This window comes from Triticum urartu, chromosome 5A, assembly GCF_056163025.1.
Source record: "Triticum urartu cultivar PI428250 chromosome 5A, HENAU_Tu73, whole genome shotgun sequence".
NCBI classification, from domain to species: Eukaryota; Viridiplantae; Streptophyta; class Magnoliopsida; order Poales; family Poaceae; genus Triticum; species Triticum urartu.
In genome coordinates, this window is record NC_141877.1 from 568,311,462 (window position 1) to 568,330,485 (window position 19,024).

Consider the following 19,024-nt stretch of genomic DNA (forward strand, 5'->3'; position numbering starts at 1 on the left):
CGTCGTCGCAAACGTTTTACACATTTCTGACGATTTTCATACAGCACCGTTTGCGATTATGGCATCGCACACAGTTTCTTGAAGGGTCTCTGATTGTAGTGTCGCGTTAGCAGCATCCTGCAGTAGTGGAAGACGCATGCGGATGGGCAAAAGGCTCAACAACCTGCTCCTACCTCCGTAGTGATCGACTGCGGGGACGACTAGCGCACCCCCCATCTCTTTGTATGCGCCCATGAAGTTCTCATTCACGCCCTCTCGCGTACGTGCTTGTGGGGCTACCCCTGTAACCGTCACATCTTTTTTCCCTCCTATCAATGCAATGATACGCAAAGCCTTTGCGTATTTGCGAAAAAAATATCAAAGCCGGGTGATCATCGCTCGATCCAATCGCACTCCCATCCGTGGCAGCAATGACCACCGTGTCCCCTTGCCGTTGCCCCGCGCTACGTGTATACAGGCTCCACCTTAGGGCATCTCCAATGGTCGTAAGATAGTTGTTGGTAGAGTTTGTCACATAGGATTTTTGATGATGTGTCATACAATAAATGAGGAAAGAGAGGAAGGTTGTATGTACATGAACCAACACCCATTGCACAAGCTTCAATGTAGAATGAGAGAACACCCCACTTATTATCTCACATCCTATTGGGCAAACTAGATACAACCCATTGAAGTTGTTGTATGTTAAGGTGTTGGTTGATGACATGGAATATTTTACCAACAAGCTAACATACAAACTATTGGAGATGCCCTTAAGCACAAACCACAAATAACGGTCAACATTTTCTGACAGCGACCGACGCTTGCCACCCCATTTCTGTGCGAAAAGCAAAGCACGCACGCCGCATCTTGGCTCGAAGCATCACGCACCACACAGTTTTGGGAAAGGAATCGGGGAGCCCCGCGGACGATCTGGGCCGCACGCGTCCAATCCACCGGCCAAAGATGGACAGCCTGCTGGGCACTGGTACTACTGCTAGTTACTACGCGATGGCCCCGACAAGGCAACCCATTCTTCAATTATTCCGATCAAGTGGGAAGCGCCATCCAAATTAGCCGAGCTCGCACACTACTGCCGCGTCAGCTCTTGCGGGGAAGACGAGCCGCGCCGGAGTGACGTCGTACGGCTTCCCGTTCCCCTCTCGGTTTCCCGACGCCTCTCTTGGCTCACCCACCCGCCCGCCGCCGCCCTGCCACTTCCTCCGCGCGTGAAAGCCCACCGCGTATTCCCCTTCCCTTCGCTCTCCGACGCCGGGCGCCGCCCCGGCGGATCGAGCGGGCGGGCGGTTAGTTAGTTGCGCATCGCTGTTGCTTGCTTCTTCTACCGTTTGGCGCAGGGAGGAGGAGCGTGGGGGTAACATCGCTGTCCCACTCCCACCCGGGTGCTGCCCCCTCCTGTTCCCTTCTCACTCACTGCGTGTGCTTATCCGCGCCGGGCGAATCCAATCCCCCACTCTCCCCCGTCCTTCTCCAGAAAAGTCGCGGCTTTCCCCCCGCCCCCTCATGATTCCCGCCGATTCCTCCTCCGCCCATTTGCCCCTCCGCGTCGCAGAATCCCCCGCGCCACCGCTGCTGACCGTCGCGCGGTAGGGGGAGGGGCAGGAGCGAGGAGCCTAGCTCGGGGGTGGTCGTGGTGGCGACCGGCGGCGAGATGTCGTCGTCGCGGTCCAACAACCGGCCGGCGTGCTCGCGGGGGAGCTCGGCGCGCTCCAAGCACAGCGAGCGGGTGGTGGCGCAGACGCCCGTGGACGCGCGCCTGCACGCCGAGTTCGAGGGCTCGCAGCGCCACTTCGACTATTCCTCCTCGGTCAGCGCGCTCAACCGCTCCGGGGCCAGCACCAGCTCCGCCGTCTCCGCCTACCTCCAGAACATGCAGCGGGGCCGCTACATCCAGCCCTTCGGCTGCCTGCTCGCGATCCACCCGGAGTCCTTCGCGCTGCTCGCCTACAGCGAGAACGCCGCCGAGATGCTCGACCTCACGCCGCACGCCGTGCCCACCATCGACCAGCGCGACGCGCTCGCCGTCGGCGCCGACGTGCGCACGCTCTTTCGCTCCCAGAGCGCCGTCGCCCTGCACAAGGCCGCCGTCTTCGGGGAGGTCAATCTGCTCAACCCAATCCTCGTCCACGCCAGGACCTCCGGGAAGCCCTTCTACGCCATCTTGCACCGCATCGACGTCGGCCTCGTCATCGACCTCGAACCGGTCAACCCCGCCGACGTGCCCGTCACCGCCGCCGGCGCGCTCAAGTCGTACAAGCTCGCCGCCAAGGCCATCTCCAGGCTGCAGTCCCTGCCCAGTGGCAACCTCTCCCTGCTCTGCGATGTGCTGGTCCGGGAGGTAAGCGAGCTCACTGGCTATGACAGGGTGATGGCATACAAGTTCCATGAGGACGAGCATGGTGAGGTCATTGCCGAGTGCAGGAGGTCTGATTTGGAGCCGTATCTTGGCCTGCACTACCCGGCAACTGACATCCCACAAGCATCCAGGTTTCTGTTTATGAAGAACAAAGTGCGCATGATATGTGATTGTGCTGCAAGTCCTGTGAAGCTCATTCAGGATGACAACCTGTCACAGCCTATCAGCCTCTGTGGCTCGACCATGAGAGCACCCCATGGTTGCCATGCCCAGTACATGGCCAACATGGGCTCCATCGCGTCGCTGGTGATGTCGATCACTATAAACGAGGACGACGATGAGGATGGAGACACTGGGAGTGACCAGCAGCCGAAAGGCAGGAAGCTGTGGGGGCTGGTGGTATGCCATCACACGAGCCCGAGGTTCGTCCCCTTCCCTCTCAGGTATGCTTGCGAATTTCTCTTGCAAGTGTTCGGCATACAGCTCAACAAGGAGGTGGAACTTGCTTCTCAGGCAAAGGAGAGGCACATCCTCCGCACGCAGACGCTTCTGTGTGATATGCTCCTCAGGGATGCTCCTGTTGGGATATTTACCCAGTCTCCCAATGTAATGGATCTGGTGAAGTGCGATGGTGCAGCATTGTGTTACCAAAACCAGATTATGGTGCTGGGATCAACACCCTCTGAAGGAGAGATAAAGAAGATTGTCGCGTGGCTGCTGGAGTGCCATGATGGCTCTACTGGGCTAAGTACGGACAGCTTATTGGAAGCAGGATATCCTGGTGCGTCTGCGCTCGGTGAGGTTGTCTGTGGCATGGCAGCTATAAAGATCTCTTCCAAAGGATTTATCTTCTGGTTCCGGTCGCACACAGCAAAGGAGATCAAGTGGGGTGGAGCTAAGCATGAACCAGGTGATGCAGATGACAATGGCAGGAGGATGCATCCACGTTCTTCGTTCAGGGCCTTCTTGGAGGTAGTTAAATGGAGGAGTGTTCCTTGGGAGGATGTTGAAATGGACGCAATCCATTCTCTCCAGCTAATATTGCGTGGCTCCCTGCAAGATGAAGATGCTAACGACAACAATGCAAGGTCAATTGTTGAAGCTCCATCTGATGACATCAAGAAGATACAGGGGCTACTTGAACTGAAAATTGTGACAAATGAGATGGTGCGCCTAATTGAGACAGCAACTGCTCCTATATTGGCTGTCGACATCGTTGGTAACATAAACGGATGGAATAATAAAGTTGCAGAAATTACTGGATTACCAACCACGGAAGCCATAGGGATGCTTCTGGTAGATCTCGTGGAGGGTGATTCTGTTGAAGTGGTTAAGCAAATGTTGAACTCAGCTCTGCAAGGTTGTCACTATGTCTTGAATCTGGTCCTTTTATGCTTTCCAGCTTAGTTATAACATGTACATCATTTTTTGGTGACACATCTGTGTTTCATTTCTCCTTTATATTTCAGGAACCGAAGAGCAGAATTTGGAAATCAAGCTTAAAACATTCCATCAACAGGAAAGTAAGGGCCCTGTAGTCTTGATGGTTAACGCCTGTTGTAGTCGTGACCTTTCAGACAAAGTTGTTGGGGTATGTTTCGTAGCACAAGATTTGACAGGGCACAAGATGGTTATGGATAAGTATACCCGGATACAGGGTGACTATGTTGCAATAGTAAAGAACCCTAATGAGCTCATACCCCCTATATTTATGATCAATGATCTTGGTTCTTGCTTAGAATGGAATGAAGCTATGCAAAAGATTACTGGTATAAAGAGGGAAGATGCAATAGATAAGTTGCTAATCGGGGAGGTTTTCACTCTTCATGATTATGGATGCAGGGTAAAAGATCAAGTTACTCTAACCAAACTTAGCATACTGATGAACACGGTGATCTCTGGTCAAGAACCCGAGAAGCTTGCTTTTGGTTTCTTCAACACAGATGGCAAGTACATGGAATCACTGCTGACAGCAAACAAGAGGACAGATGCTGAGGGTAAGATCACCGGCGCTCTTTGCTTTTTGCATGTGGCCAGCCCCGAGCTTCAGCATGCTCTTCAGGTGCAGAAAATGTCTGAACAAGCTGCTACACACAGCTTTAAGGAATTGACATATATTCGTCAAGAATTAAAGAACCCACTCAATGGCATGCAATTTACCCGTAAGTTATTGGAACCGTCTGACTTGACAGAGGAGCAGAGGCAACTTTTTGCATCAAATGTTCTCTGCCAAGAACAGTTGAAAAAGATTTTACATGACAATGATCTAGAAGGCATTGAACAGTGGTAAGTGCTATTTTTTCAGCATCGTCTAAAAGCTGATAAGCTATTTTTTTCACTAACCCCAGTAAATTGTGTCTGTGCTGATGCAGAACTGAAACTACTAATATCTCATGTTTTTTTCCCTATCAATTGCATTTAATCTATGGAGTACACATGATATGCACTACTGGTTGCAAATTCTTAGACATGAGAACTTCCACCATTAACAAAATGCTTATAGTGCTAGAAAATCAATTCACACAACAGTTTAGCATGCCTTTTCCATTTACTTCTACATATGATAGAAAAATGATAGATTAAATATTAATTAATACTTTTTTTACAGCTACATGGAGATGAACACGGTGGAATTCAACCTTGAAGAAGCTCTGAATACGGTCCTAATGCAAGGCATGTCTGTGAGCAAGGAAAAACAAATTTCTCTTGATCGTGATTGGCCTGTAGAAGTATCATCAATGTACTTATATGGGGATAACTTAAGGCTTCAGCAAGTCCTAGCAGACTACTTGGCATGCACGCTTCAATTTACTCGGCCAGCTGAAGGGCCTATTGTACTCCAGGTCATTCCCAAGAAGGAACACATTGGTTCTGGCATGCAGATTGCTCATCTAGAATTCAGGTTAGCCCCTCCCACTTCTGTCCCTCCGCGCATGCCATAAATTGAACTAACTATATATATCAGAAGAACACATAGGGAACATGAGACACTTACTTTACGTGTACAGCATAAATATTTTTGGGATGGCGACTGTGCAAGTCCGGAGCCATCCCGGTCAGATAAAAATTATAGTGGTCAGCTTGTAAGTGACAGGAGGTTGCCCTTGCTCTTCTTTGGTAGTGTTTAGATTGCCTGATGAGTTTTCTGGGATGCAATGTCACTTAACTGAAAACAATCTGAAAGCGGTTTGCTGGATAGGCCAAATCTCCTTGAAAATAACAGCTGTTTAACCCATGAATCCATGCAGACTTGTCCACCCAGCACCAGGCGTCCCGGAGGCACTGATACAGGAGATGTTCCGCCATGGCCCAGGGGTATCCCGAGAAGGCCTCGGCCTGCACATAAGCCAGAAGCTGGTGAAGACGATGAGTGGCACGGTACAGTACCTCCGAGAAGCGGAGAGCTCGTCGTTCATCGTTCTGGTAGAGTTCCCGGTGGCGCAGCTCAATAGCAAGAGGTCCAGGCCTTCGACGAGCAAGAGTAACTTCTGAATCCCGACGACGGGTGTCCTCGAGGTGTGAACCAGGGCTATTGATTGGGTTGCGCAAAGAGCAAGCCCTTTGGGAGAGCCTAGCTGATGTATCATATGTGTAGCTGGGAACATGGGTTGTTCCCATCTTTGATGGTTGAGGAGGAGCTTAGCTAGCTTAGCTGTTGTTAGGTTTTTAGTGTAATTTTGACACGGCAACTCTACGAGTGCGCGATGAAATAAAATTAAAATATGTGCTTGTGTTCTTCGATCAATTCTCAGGTGGTTGCGAATTCAGACGTTCAGTCTGATTTGAGATTCTTGTTCTTCTGTATTTTCAGATACTGCAGTGCAGTTTGCAGAGTATACTACACTTGTGTGAAGAAAAAAATAAATAAACCATGCGTTTTAAACAGGCCTTGTAGCAGAGGAGGCTTTCACAAAGCCCATTAGACACTAGCCGTTGCTGGACCAGTTGTGACTTGTGACGGCGCTCTCCTGCTCTCCGAGCGACCGGTCATGGCGGGGAGTGGGAAGAGGAGGCGCGCGACGGTGCTCGACGACGACGAGCGGCGGGGGCGGCGGAGGCTGGAGGAGGCGGCCCTGCTCCTCCACAAGATCAAAGGTGCGAATCCCCTTCCCTCTCCTCGATCGACTGTAAACCCTCGTAATCCCCTTCGAATTGGGGTTGCAATCGGAGTTAACGCGGGTTTGCGCCGCCGCGCGCGTGGGCTGTCGGCGCAGGGCTGGTGGGCTGGGTGGTCGCGGAGGTCAGCGCCGGCCGATCCCCTTCCCTGGCTCTCCACCGCTACCAGAACTACTGCGCCTGCGCCTCCGCCGCCGCCGCCGCCGCGTCCCCGTCCACATGGTTTGGCTCCCCCTCCCTCTCTCGCCTTCAAATCTCTGCACACCAAACCTGTCAGATCCTTACCGGTGTGTGCGCGTCCGCGGGGTGCGGGCGCGCGTGCAGCGCCTGCAGCTACGACGCCCCCGTCGGCACGGACGTCCTCTCCCTCCTCCGCAAGGAATTCCACGCCTCCCGACTCAGTACGGACTCGCGTAGACCAAACTGGCTCGATTCTCATCAATCTCTCGTCGTTACTGGTCATGCTAATCAGTTTGGGATGCGTCGTTGATGTGCAGATGTGCTTCTCAGGGTCCTGCTCGTGGTGCAGCAACTCCTGCAGGAGAATAAGCACTGCTCCAAGAGGGACATCTACTACATGTACCCCTCCATGTTCGTAGGTCTGTGCTGGTCTGCGGTTGCCATGTCTGATCCATCTATGCGTAGTGTGAGTTTCAGGTGTTCTCTTTCTTTGCTGTGTGAGTGACAATTACAAGTCTCACTGCAGAACAAGCGATTGTTGATCGTGCCATCAATGATATCTGCATACTCTTCAAGTGCAGCCGGCATAATCTCAACGTGGTATGTGCTACCGCTTGTCTGCCATCTTTGCAGAAGCTTCAGTTATGTGTTTAGAAGTCATTTGTGCATTGGAGAATAAGCCTCTGGCTGTTATTAGATTATATATGGAGTACAATGTGCCGCACTGCGACTTGTTACTCCCTGGTTGTTCCTCCATTATGGTGTACCACTGTCCTATCTGATGTAGGATTATTTTCTTAATCTGTCTTTTGTGATGCATTATTTCTTGAGGTCTTCATTTCTCCATGAATCGCTAGGAGCTGTTTTCATTAGTTCTCTCAGTGATTTCTGCTGTATTTATTTCACCGCCTTTTCACTTCTCTTTTAATAACCACCTGCAATTTCTGCTCACTTGGCTGCTTGCAGGTTCCTGTGGCAAAAGGGTATGGATTCTTATTGAGTTGTGAGTGTTTGATTTTGATAACATGTTTAATCCTTCTATCTTGTCCCATGCCGTTACTTAACTAATCAGCATTTTTGTTCCTTCATCCTCCCTACCACTTGTCTTGCTTTACTTAAAACATGATCTGGCTAAGCAGTGTGATGCTGCGCTTTTAGCAGACATTTAGAGCATCATAATCTCCTGTGTCCATACAATGGTCTTAGTTATTTCTGAACATTTTCCCGCTATGTACTCGTCAATATCTTTATTGTTCCAGTTTGGTGATGGGCTGGATAAGATTTGTGGAGGGTGAAAAGAAAGTGTATTGTATAACAAACGTCAATGCTGTAAGCTTCTATGATTCTATCGAAATCTATCTAATTACTCAATATGATCTGTTTGTACTATGCATTAATTTGGCTAGCCTTTTTCCTTCTTCAAATGCAGGCTTTCCCCATTCCAGTTAGCATTGAGGCAATCAAAGGTTGTTTAACAATTTGAAAACTCATAATAATCTTTGCCATTCATAGACTTTTATTATTTCATATCTGTTTCCTTAGGAAAATCAGTTTTAACATCTCTTAGCAAGTCAATGTTCAGTTTAAATTTGTAATAGATAGTGATTGATGTATCAGAAAGTGGGATTTCGACAAAGCACCAAATTTTGGACATCATGTGAAAGAGTAATGAGAATTCATCTTTATTTTTTGTCTCAAACATATATGGAGAGGAGTATCCTTGTTATTCCACAAACTATATGGCATAGGTTTGCTGTCTTTTTATACATACACTATATTTCTTTCATATTCTCAATTACTATGCAGTAAACTTAAGCTGTCTAAGTTTTTTCTTGCAGATGTTGTTAGTGTTGCTCACTACATCCTTGTTGTTGAGAAGGAGGCAGGTGTGAGGATTAAAGACCCCCTATCTGCATATGATTTTTCTATTCCTTGCAGTCTTCCTGCAGTTTGATTCTGTATGCCATTTGCAGTGTTCCAGCGTTTGGCCAATGACAAGTTCTGCGAAAAGAATCGCTGCATTGTTATTACAGTAACTGCTAACGCTGCATCTAGTGTTATACTGCCATTATTTTTCACATAGCATGTTTGATGGTTTTCTTCTGTTTACTCAGGGAAGAGGCTACCCAGATATTCCAACAAGAAGGCATGTGCTCTTTCGTATATTTGTTTCTCCTGTATATTAAAACTGAATTGCTATTTGAAACGTACATTCCTTGTAATGTTGCAGATTCTTGCGCTACCTTGTCGAACAGCTGCACTTGCCTGCTTATTGCTTAGTGGATTCAGATCCGTATGGTTTTGATATTCTGGCTACCTATAAATTTGGTTCCATGGTAGGGCCAAAATATCTATCTAATATCTAGTTATTTATTGAAGTCCTAATAGCATCAAAGGCAGTGTAAATTTATCAGTGCAATTTCAATTTTTTTGTTAAGCCAAGTGAAATGTGATTTTGTACATTTATTCAAAATTTAGTCCCATTTTGTTGATATGTTTCGAGTGTTAACTGACCAACACTTCCTGCTCCCTTGTCCAATTCTCATTCTATTTAAGCAATTGGCATATGATGCAAATGTTCTGCGTGTGCCTGAGATACGATGGCTTGGGGTCTTCACATCTGACTTTGAGGAGTATTGTCTTCCAGACTGCTGTCAACTTCAATTGTCATCTGAAGGTCACTAAATTGGAGGGATATAAATTTCATTTCTACTTATCTCGGAACTTGATTTGTTGTTAAATATCAAATGACATGCATCCTGCTTCAGATAGGAGGAAGCTTGAAGGAATTCTAACCAGATGTTACTTGCACAAGGAAGCCCCAGAATGGAGGTAAAGGAACAGGAAGTTGTATTTCCTATTACACGTATTCCAATAACTTTATGGCTATGATGTGGGTTGCAAGAATAGTTAGTGCATCTAGAATTAAATAGAAGTTCTCACAATATCTTTCTTACAAAATGGCAAACGCAACAGTTAAACTCAGTGATGTAAGTGAAATTTTCTTCCAAGCACAATGATCAATCCTATTATTTAGCCCCTGTATTCCAAGCACTTCAGGGATATGATGTGGGTTGCAAATAATAATAGTTCAAGTCCAACTACTAGAATTTGTTATTTGATTTGTTTAATCAACTAGTAGTTAAATAGAGCTTTTCATATTTTCTTCTTACAAAATGCCAAATGCAACAACAAAATTCACTGATACGAGTGAAACCTTCTTCCAGTACACAGTCTTATGATTTTATCCCGTGTCCGTAATATGTAAGTGCTTTCAGCATCAGTTCCTTAGTTTCAAAAACTCCATATCTGCGCCACCTTGTCGACTCTAACAGCAGTAGGTGCTCCATTGTTCCAAAAGGTCTATGACTGCTTTCACCTGGTCAGTTCTAATGTCAACGGGTTTGTGTTTAAAATTAGAATCATTTATGTAGTTAATAGCCGGTTCTTTTTCCTGAAGATTTTTCCTCCTGAAATATTCACGACTATATAATCCTTGGCAGGTTGAAGTTGGAAGCCATGCTGGAAATGGGTGTCAAGTTTGAGATTGAAGCATTGTCAGCAAGTTCCATTTCGTTTCTGTCGCAAGAGTACATCCCCCAACAGATCAGGCTAGGGAGGTATATATAGGATTGCATAGACCTGTATCTATGCAGAATTGTGCTAGGCTAAGAGTCTCCTTTTGTTTTGGTTACACCACTTGTAGTTGCTTGTCTGATCATACGTCAAACAATCACCTTGGTATTCACAACAAGAGTTTGACTGCAATTGCTGTATACCTTCCATTACTGCATTGCTACTCATAATGCTTCTTGTGGTGCGTAGATTAGTTTGGGTTTATTGTGTTATTAATGTGTAAAGGCAACCTGTTAGAAGTGAATGCCTGAATAGAAACTCTGGATGTCCTCTTAGTTCTACCAGGTCACCATCTCATGGAAGCAAATTCATATTTACCTGAGATCTCAGCCTCCACTTGCCAAGCATCATTAGATAGGTTGTTGCTTGCCTTGCAATTCTGGAGCCAGGAGAAACAAATCCAAGAAATACATCTACACAGGCTACCATATTGGAAGCTGGAAATATTTCATGGCTGGAAAATAGTTTAACAGACTTCATGTACACAGGTACTTAAGCTTAGCGAAGCATCACCAAATACTTCTTTCTTACACATGTCCAGGTGCATATGAGCAGATCCATTGTGTTAAATACATGTAGGAGCTCAACGAGGTCGTATCTTTTAACACTTTACTAGATTACAGAATTAATTAACAGCATTAACCGACTATTCAACCAAAGTATTTAAGCTGTAGAATTAGGTACAAGCCCATATGTTCGTCACTGACCGGATTGTGCCTGAGTAAGGTCATATGTGGAGAGCGTGCCGGACTGGTCAACGTCGAGTTTGTCAAACTCCTCTAGAAAAGAAGATATGTCCTCTTGGCTGATCTTCCCCAGTTCTTTGAGCTTGTACACGACAAATTCAGCAGCACTACACATATCAAAGTTCACAAAATCAACATCAATTGCTCATTACCTGCAAAATCTCAAGGGATATGATGGAGGGAAGAATACTGAAAACGCATTATGTGCTTACCCCACTTTTCGATCACTATCCAGATCAGCCGCTTCAAGATCCATGGTTGTTACTCTCCGTGTGAGAACCCATTTGGCCAGCATTTTCTGCCGCCGCTCGGTGTAGATCTCAGCAAGGTACATGAAGAACAGCGCCAGAATTATGGTGCTCGTAATTATCCAAAATACCGCGAAAGTGCGCCCCAATTGGGACGAGAAGCTTTTATCCCCATAACCCAGGGTAGTGATTGTGGCACAGACACAATAAAAGGAGTCAACAAGGCTCAACTTCTCAACCTTCCAGAGAAAAACAGTCCCCACAACAATGGCCGTCACAAGAAGCAAAGCGGCTGTGTAGAATTTGTACTTTGTCTTGTTTGTCTCAATTTGCCTGAGCATTTTGGCCTCGCCACACTTCATATTCATGTGCAGTGCCTTGAAGAACAACACCTCCTGCTTCTCGACGAGGTAATCTGCTGACTTGCTCACGAAGAGAGCAATGATCGCCATGCCCGTGAAGACGAAAACACAGGCGAGCAGCTTCGTCGTGTCTGTGTTAGGAACAAGGTCTCCATAGCCAACCGATGTCATCGTGACAATGCAGAAGTACAGTGCGTCAAGCACTCTGTTGGTTCTCTTGCCAGATAACTGATCCATGACAAGGTAAAAGACGACGACGCCCGCTAGCAGGTAGAGAAATAGGAGGAACCCTACTAGTCTGAAGCTCGGCCGCACCACGCTGAACAACTCCTTGGCTGGAAGCGACGAGCCATTTTCTTGTGGTTTTTCATCGGTCTCTGATCTGGGAGCCGACCTGCATCTCCGGAACCGCTTGGCTCCTTGCGACGGCTTTCTTTGGAGCACATTGGCATCGGGGTTATCAGGTAGCAATGCTCGCTGAATACTGTTGTCAGACATTGGCTTATGCTGGATTTGTTGTGAATTGACGTCGCAATTGAAACCCTATGATTCAGAGAATGGCACACGTTACAGTATGGTTTTACAGATATGCGAGGACGAAGTTTAGAAGCTCATTAAATATCAGGCAAGACGGTGGATATGCACTGAATTGCATGAATCACCGGGAAACTTTATTCCTCTCAGCTTGTGTGAATTATACGTGTCCTAGCTGACACGGGAATTTCCCACCACCATCACTCAAAGCATCAAATTATTCGACTGCATGTCAACGAGAGGCAGGCAAAATAAATTTGGTCAAATTTAAGGACCAATTCCTTGGCTGTTGTATTGAATTCCTGATCTTTTTGACTTTATAGGCATTTAGGCACAGAATTCTTCTCTTATCTAACACTCCTACTCCTATAAAAAATAAGGGCCAATTCCTGTTACCTATTCTGTCGCTTTCTTTGTGGACAAAGTCGCACTGCTACTGGTTCAGATCGGATCTCTACAGCTAGGTTAATCTGCAACCCAGGGATGAAACCGAGAAGCAAAGTGGTGGAGATGAGATGGGTCGTGAAGAGCAAAGTGAGACGAGCAGGGGAAGCATTCCCCTCTGCTATTAGCATACAGCAGGACCATCTACTCCTACTCGTGATGCAGCTACAGAATTCGGAAGGCAACTGTGGCAGCTCCGGGCATTCGCACGAAGCAAGCAAAGAGCAGAGCACAGCTCAGAAGACAGAGATTATTCATCCCTTACCTCCCTCCGGCCGACGGAAGCTGGGCGACGCTTTTGGGTTTGAGGGGGCCTTCTTCCTCCTCCTCTTCTTCTTCTTCTTCCCTCGAGCTCTCCTGCTCCTCCCACTCCGCGTTGCCTTTTTGTCGGCCCGAGCTGAGGGGCAGAGATGGAGACGCACGCACGCGCCACGCCGGATCTCTACGTGTTGGCGCCGCGTGGGGCTGACGGCCCCACCGGCCCACCCTGCCGGCGCAAGCTGGAACCCTTCGCCGCTTTTTGACCTTCCGACCCCGGAGGGGGCGCGAATAGACGTGGCAGGCCCAGGTTGGTTGGCCGAACCGCCGGTGCACGCAGGCAAAATTCTGCAGAGCTGATCAAGATCAATCCAAAAAATGTGTCGCCGCAACTTCGCAAGGAGGTGGTGCGGGCGTACAGCACGAACTAGAGAATCGGGATAAGGTGGGGCCCACATGTCACTCTCTCCTCGTGCCCTCCCTGAAAGCTCCAGCCTCCGCCTCTCCATCGCTCTCGTGTCGCTGAGCCATCAAGAACGATGTCCCTAGCTTGCAGTTTGCTTTGCAGTGTGGTGTGGGGGAGCATTTAAGGATGCCAATGGGTTGGGTTCGCGGCATGTGTTGTTGCCCTTTGGCAAGGTCGGAATGGTAGGATCTTCAACGCCAAGATATGGACAGCAAGAGCACTTCGCGAGCGTACGGCACAAATTCTGCTGCTATGGAGCAACCGTGCGAGACGCCATCAAGATAGAGTATCGCTGAAAGTGTGGGCACAGAGTTTTTTTTGTTTTTTTTTTTGACGAAAAGCATTGAGCGTTGCATTTCATTCATATGAAGGAGGTTACAAAGCTCAAGATGAGCAGTTGAGCACACAACTAGCTCATCTTCATCGAGAAAATGAAAGACAACAACAAAAGCAAAAACAACAGCAGCAGCAACTTGGCTTCAGGGCCGGTCCAGAGAGTTAGGGGGGCCGGGGCGAAACTAAAACACGGGGCCCTTAACACTATCGCAAGGTTTTCTTGAAAATATAGAAGGTGGTATTTAATGTCAAGCTTTACTATAAGTATTAGAGTAAATTATAGGTTCAGGTGCCAGAAGATTAGATAGATAGGTGAAGGCAAGTCCATAGATAGTCTGAACAGAAATTTGCATAAAAATGCAAAGTTGAAAAGTATTGTTTAGTTCCTCAAAACAAAAGTACTGTTTAGTTTCTACAGTAACTAATGTTAATTGTAAGGTTGTTACTCCGAGTATGATTATCTCACAAATTAAGACAGATAAGTAAATAATGAGTGATGTGAAAAACATTCCTTCGTTGGTTCAAATATTAAATCCCTTCATATCATCAAAACTTAAATCAAAGGCAGTCATCATACCTAATTGTGCAAATGAGTAAATAAGACATATTTTTAGCCCGTTGTTGCCGTCAATGTTCAGTTCGTCTGAAAATAGCAGCCTTGATCAGAAACCAGAACCATGTTCTCTGAGATCAGCTACTAGTTGCAACTAATTAGGTCAGGCCCAATAGCATTTTTTATGCAGCTAATTAAGGCCTAATCCAGAGCTCGTGGGGGCCCCTCCACTTTGGGGGCCAGGGGCGGCGGCCCCCTGCCCCCCATCAGGGTCGGGCCTGAAACCAGAACCACATGAACATGAATATCAACTCTGCATTAAACTACAGAAACAGAAGGTTAGCAATACAAACTCCGTAAGACCTCGGCCGGCCAACAACACTCACCTTCGCAGATAAATGCAATACCAACCCGCTGCTGAACTCTGGCGGGTAGCCGTGTTTGTTGCGATCGAGTCCTCGTATGAGAGCAATCCCCTGATTTATAATCTGCCATGATCTTGATCTGCTCGCGAAGAGAAAAAGCGGCGTGTGCTTCGTGCGTGGAGCCTCGCTCCAGTTTCGGGATTCCGCAGGTCGATGCGTGCGTTACGGCGATGTATCAGACGCTACAGCTACTAGTTGCAACTAATTAGGTCAGCCCCAATAGCATTTTTATGCAGCTAATTAAGGCCTAATGCAGAGCTTGCGGGGGGGGGGGGGACTCCACTTTGGGGGCCCGGGGTGGCCACCCCCTGGCCCCCCATCAGGGTCGGGCCTGCTTGGCTTCAAAGATCATGTTGGTTCAAGCAACCGGAGTTGGTCTTCGACATCCATCGCCATCTAACCAAGCAAGGGGAAGCCTTTAGCATTGGCAATATGGTTGCCACCCAACAACACTCCTCAAAGAGAGAGATAGTTGTTGCATGGGAACGAGGTGATCCGAGGAGGATCGAACTCGCTAACCCAGCTTCAAATGAGCACCTTAACCAAACCTTCACTTCATCGAGACCAAACCAAATCTCGTCGACCAGGCAGCACCACGACCACCTCCACTTATCATTGGTCCCTCCGGTCGGTAAGAAGCTCCTGGAACGATGCCATAAGTGGTGCAATGCATGTCGCCATCATTGTTTGATCCCAAGGGAATCTAGGGTTTCCCTAGGAACTTTCTCGTGTAGTGGAGCAAGAAGAACACTTCAACAACGCCTTCCATAAGGATGTGGAGCCCACACGTGTCGCCCTCGCCCGCCCCGGCCCATGACAGGCAGCAAGCCTTCACCCGACGCTGCACCACCCACCCGCCCGCCCAAGCCAGACCACCACCACAATCACACGCCTGACGGTTGTCAGCCCCACACGCCAACTTCGCCGCAGCCACCTTCCGATATAGGCACTAGAACCCAGATCTCCATAGTCACCACCAGCCCCGCGCTCGGTAACCATCGGCCCCATGCGCCCGACGGTCGTCACAGCCATCAACAGATCTGGACGCCGAGGCCCGATCTGTCACACACCGGCCCCCAGAGCCGCCAACAACACCACCCTGCACGCGGCCGCTCGACAAAGCCTTGTGATATGTCAGATTGTTTATGCTACATTCATACTAAAATTTATACATGCTTTGTCACCAATTCCAGAACTATATAAGTAAATTGTTGTCGCAATGGGACTCAGAACTCCAACACCCAGAAAGTTGCTCCACCAAAACCAAGATCCAATATGAGGATCTCTCGCCACCCGGAGGCCATGAACACCAAGGACCAGAGGAGGAAACCTTTGACACGCAGTTGGACTAACCCAGTTGCATGTCCATCCTTGACACGCTACTCGCCCGACCTAGTTGCCTATCCACCCTCGACACACAACTCGCTCAACCCAGTTGCATGTTCACCATTGACACACAACTTTTTCCTACCCCAACCAGTTGCATGTCCACCCTTGACAAGCAACTTGCCCGACCCCGACCCAGCTCCATGTCGACCCTCGACATGCAAATGGCTAGATCCAGTTGTCTGCCAGCCCATGACATGCAACCCGCCCGACCCAGTTGCTTGTCCACCCTTGACACGCAACTTGCCTGACCTAGACGTAGTTGGATGTCCATTATTGACACGCAACTTGCCCGACCCCGACCCAGTTGCCTGTCGACTTCGACTTGCAACTCACTCGAGCCAGTTGTCTGTCCGTCCTCGCCATGCAACTTGTTTGACCCAGTTGCATGTCAAATCTTAACACGCAACTCACCAACCAGTTGCATGTCCGATATCGACGCACAACTCACATGCAACCTGACCCAGTTTCTTCTCAACCATCGACATGGAACTTGCGTTGATCCAGTTGCATGTCCACCCCAGACACGCAATTCACCCCGACTTGACCCAGTTGCATGTCCACCCTCGACACACAACTTTTCTGACTCACTTGCATGTCTACCCATGTAATGCGACTCGCCCCGACCCAGTTGCATGTCTACCTCAACACACAACTCGTCTTGACCCAATTACATCTCCATCGTCAATATGAAAATTTATATTTATTAGGGGTAGTTTTTTTCCTGTAAAATAACAGTTTTGAACGATAACATCCATTGTCATGTATTGGAGAGCAACTATCTAACGGGTACCGCTTCGGGGGCTCCCGTGGAGGTCACTTTTTGGCGCTGGGAGCACGTCAAGTGGTGCGTCTAGCTGCCACCATATGTCCCGCGCTGGGTTCAGCCTCAGGATTATGTTTTTCTTTTCTTTTGCACACGTTTTTGGGTGTTCCTGCTTTTTTCTATTTGGCTTTTTCTAGGTTTTGACAGGAAAATTTTCTGTTTTCTTTTCTGGGAAGCCGTGCTTGACGGGAAAATGCTTTTCCACGAAGTCGTGCTTTTTTGTGAGAAGACATGTGCATCTGCGAGAAACAAAACTATGCTTCTAGAAGAAAAAAAGCATAGTTGTGCTTTCTCGAAAAAAGAGTAAAATCACAACCTATGTTAAAAAGCATAGTTGTGCTTCCAAAAAAGCAGTATTTGTTTCCATGAGACTATGCTTCTCGAAAAGGGAAAGGTAATAGAAAGTGAAAATATATAACCATGCTTCTGTTTTTGTTTTCGATTCTGATTTGTTTCCAGTTTTCGGGTTTTGTTTCTTATTTCCTTTTTGTTTTTTTGTTTTCATTTCCAGTTTTCTCCTGGTTTTCCGCGAAAATAAAATTTCATCGAAACCTATTAACATCGAAGATCTTGAGCTAAGAAATCCAACAATGAAAACAGTTCGTGATTTAGACGTTGTTCAAGAGAAAAAACAATTTGAAAAACCAAATCTAAAAAAACTCTTAGATTGCGCCAAGTGACGCACATGTAGAGAAGGTGAGAATGATCTTTGCAAGAGGCATCCTTAATTAGTGATTTCACATGTATTTCCCTACAAGCAAGGCGCAAAGCCTGCATGTGCACTCACTAGTAGAAAACAGGGCTTTGGTTCGAGCCTGCCAAGCCCATTAGTCCCGGTTCAGTTAAGAACCGGGACCCATGGGGGGCATACGTCCCGATTCATGCGCCCAGGGGCCCGGCCAGGCCTCGGGAGGCATTTGTCCCGGTTTATGTGGACCCATTTATCCCGGTTCTAGGCACGAACCGAGACCAATGAGCCTCGCTCCTGGCCCACAACCATTGGTCCCGCTTCGTGCCTAGAACCGGGACAGAAGGGGGCCTTTAGTCTCGGTTCCAGCCATGAACCGAGACAAATGAGTTGCCTACATATACCCCCTCGCCGACGAGCAGAGCAGTCTGCACTGCTCTGTTTTTTTTTTGCCGGTGAGGGGAGGGCATTTGGGTGCTCTAGCTCACCTCCTATGCACATGAGGTGTTCGATGAAATGCCCGAGCCACGCTAGTTAAGTTTTCTCCTCTCGAAGCTCGACCTCCGAGCTCCATTTTTCCTGAGATTTGTCTAGGTTTAGCGGTCCGTCACGCCCCGTCCCCGTCTTCACCGCCGTCGATCGCCCACGCTGATCTCGTCACCGGCACCACCGTGGTGAGCCTCTTGTTCTTATATTCTTTCTGAAAGAAAGAAAAATTCTTACTTTAGATAGATACTTGTCTAATTTTCTTACTTTTGACACACATAATTATATATAATGCATGCAGATGAACCGGAATGGATGTACGATGACAGACACACCTCCGAGTATAATAAGGGCCTGCATAATTTTCTCGAAGTGGCTGAGGCAAACAAGCAGAATGGTTTTATGTGTTATCCATGCCCTAATTGTGGGAATACGAAGTCTTACTCTAACCGGAAAATCCTTCACACCCACCTGCTTTATAAGGGTTTCATGCCACACTATAATGTTTGGATGAGGCACGGAGAAATAGAGGTTATGATGGAAGACAACGAAGAATAAGAGGACGATTACAACTATGTGCCCCCTGAATACGGTGATGCTGCAATGGGGGAAGCCGTTGAAGATCAAGAGGAACTAGACGATGTGCCCAATGATGATGATCTCCGCCGGGTCATTGTCGATGCAAGGACACAATGTGAAAGTCAAAAGGAGAAGCTGAAGTTTGATCGTATGTTAGAGGATCACAAAAAAGGGTTGTACCCCAATTGCGAAGATGGCAACACAAAGCTCGGTACCGTACTAGAATTGCTGCAGTGGGAGGCAGAGAATGCTGTGCCTGATAAAGGATTTGAGAAGCTACTGAAAATATTGAAGAAGAAGCTTCCAAAGGATAACGAATTGCTCGACAGTATGTACACAGCAAAGAAGGTCGTATGCCCTCTAGGATTGGAGGTGCAGAAGATACATGCATGCCCTAAT

The 19,024-nt window shown here is 47.7% G+C and overlaps 3 protein-coding genes across 4 annotated transcripts; 2 read left to right on the top strand and 1 right to left on the bottom strand.

The window, feature by feature from the left end:
* The first annotated feature begins 1,020 nt into the window (after positions 1-1,020).
* PHYC (phytochrome C) lies at positions 1,021-6,101 on the top strand. The gene is made up of 4 exons (XM_048694377.2): positions 1,021-3,716; positions 3,826-4,642; positions 4,965-5,258; positions 5,605-6,101. Exons 1-4 carry the CDS (start codon positions 1,652-1,654, stop codon positions 5,846-5,848), a joined length of 3,420 nt encoding a protein of 1,139 aa, XP_048550334.1. The 5' UTR covers positions 1,021-1,651; the 3' UTR covers positions 5,849-6,101.
* A 148-nt stretch (positions 6,102-6,249) lies between these two features.
* ATSPO11-1 (Spo11/DNA topoisomerase VI, subunit A protein) lies at positions 6,250-10,476 on the top strand. 2 transcript variants are annotated; one of them, XM_087521763.1, is made up of 15 exons: positions 6,250-6,451; positions 6,571-6,694; positions 6,797-6,873; positions 6,970-7,071; positions 7,179-7,252; positions 7,619-7,635; positions 7,912-7,981; positions 8,082-8,118; positions 8,491-8,538; positions 8,626-8,684; positions 8,767-8,798; positions 8,883-8,988; positions 9,209-9,329; positions 9,421-9,484; positions 10,156-10,476. In XM_087521763.1, the coding sequence occupies exons 1-15, from the start codon at positions 6,346-6,348 to the stop codon at positions 10,280-10,282; spliced, it is 1,164 nt and encodes a 387-aa protein (XP_087377889.1). In that variant the 5' UTR covers positions 6,250-6,345; the 3' UTR covers positions 10,283-10,476. The 2 variants fall into 2 exon arrangements, with proteins under 2 accessions (XP_087377889.1, XP_087377888.1); XM_087521762.1 differs by having other exon boundaries at positions 6,571-6,873.
* Positions 10,477-10,716: 240 nt separating this feature from the next.
* Positions 10,717-13,122, bottom strand: KCO1 (Outward rectifying potassium channel protein). Its single transcript, XM_087521764.1, has 3 exons — positions 12,888-13,122; positions 11,247-12,187; positions 10,717-11,141 (listed from the first exon to the last, which is right to left on the bottom strand). The coding sequence occupies exons 2-3, from the start codon at positions 12,140-12,142 to the stop codon at positions 10,988-10,990; spliced, it is 1,050 nt and encodes a 349-aa protein (XP_087377890.1). The 5' UTR covers positions 12,143-12,187; positions 12,888-13,122; the 3' UTR covers positions 10,717-10,987.
* Positions 13,123-19,024: the final 5,902 nt, after the last annotated feature.

Excerpts from the sequence above, each read along its gene's own strand:
- ATSPO11-1 (XM_087521762.1), top strand. The coding sequence starts at position 6,346 with ATGGCGGGGAGTGGGAAGAGGAGGCGCGCGACGGTGCTCGACGACGAC. Across the intron at positions 8,799-8,882 it reads CCAGATATTCCAACAAGAAG|ATTCTTGCGCTACCTTGTCG; the intron begins GCATGTGCTCTT and ends GTAATGTTGCAG. Across the intron at positions 9,330-9,420 it reads ACTTCAATTGTCATCTGAAG|ATAGGAGGAAGCTTGAAGGA; the intron begins GTCACTAAATTG and ends ATCCTGCTTCAG.
- KCO1 (XM_087521764.1), bottom strand. The coding sequence starts at position 12,142 with ATGTCTGACAACAGTATTCAGCGAGCATTGCTACCTGATAACCCCGAT. Across the intron at positions 11,142-11,246 it reads GATAGTGATCGAAAAGTGGG|TGCTGCTGAATTTGTCGTGT; the intron begins GTAAGCACATAA and ends TGATATGTGTAG.
- PHYC (XM_048694377.2), top strand. The coding sequence starts at position 1,652 with ATGTCGTCGTCGCGGTCCAACAACCGGCCGGCGTGCTCGCGGGGGAGC. Across the intron at positions 3,717-3,825 it reads GTTGAACTCAGCTCTGCAAG|GAACCGAAGAGCAGAATTTG; the intron begins GTTGTCACTATG and ends TTTATATTTCAG. Across the intron at positions 4,643-4,964 it reads CTAGAAGGCATTGAACAGTG|CTACATGGAGATGAACACGG; the intron begins GTAAGTGCTATT and ends CTTTTTTTACAG.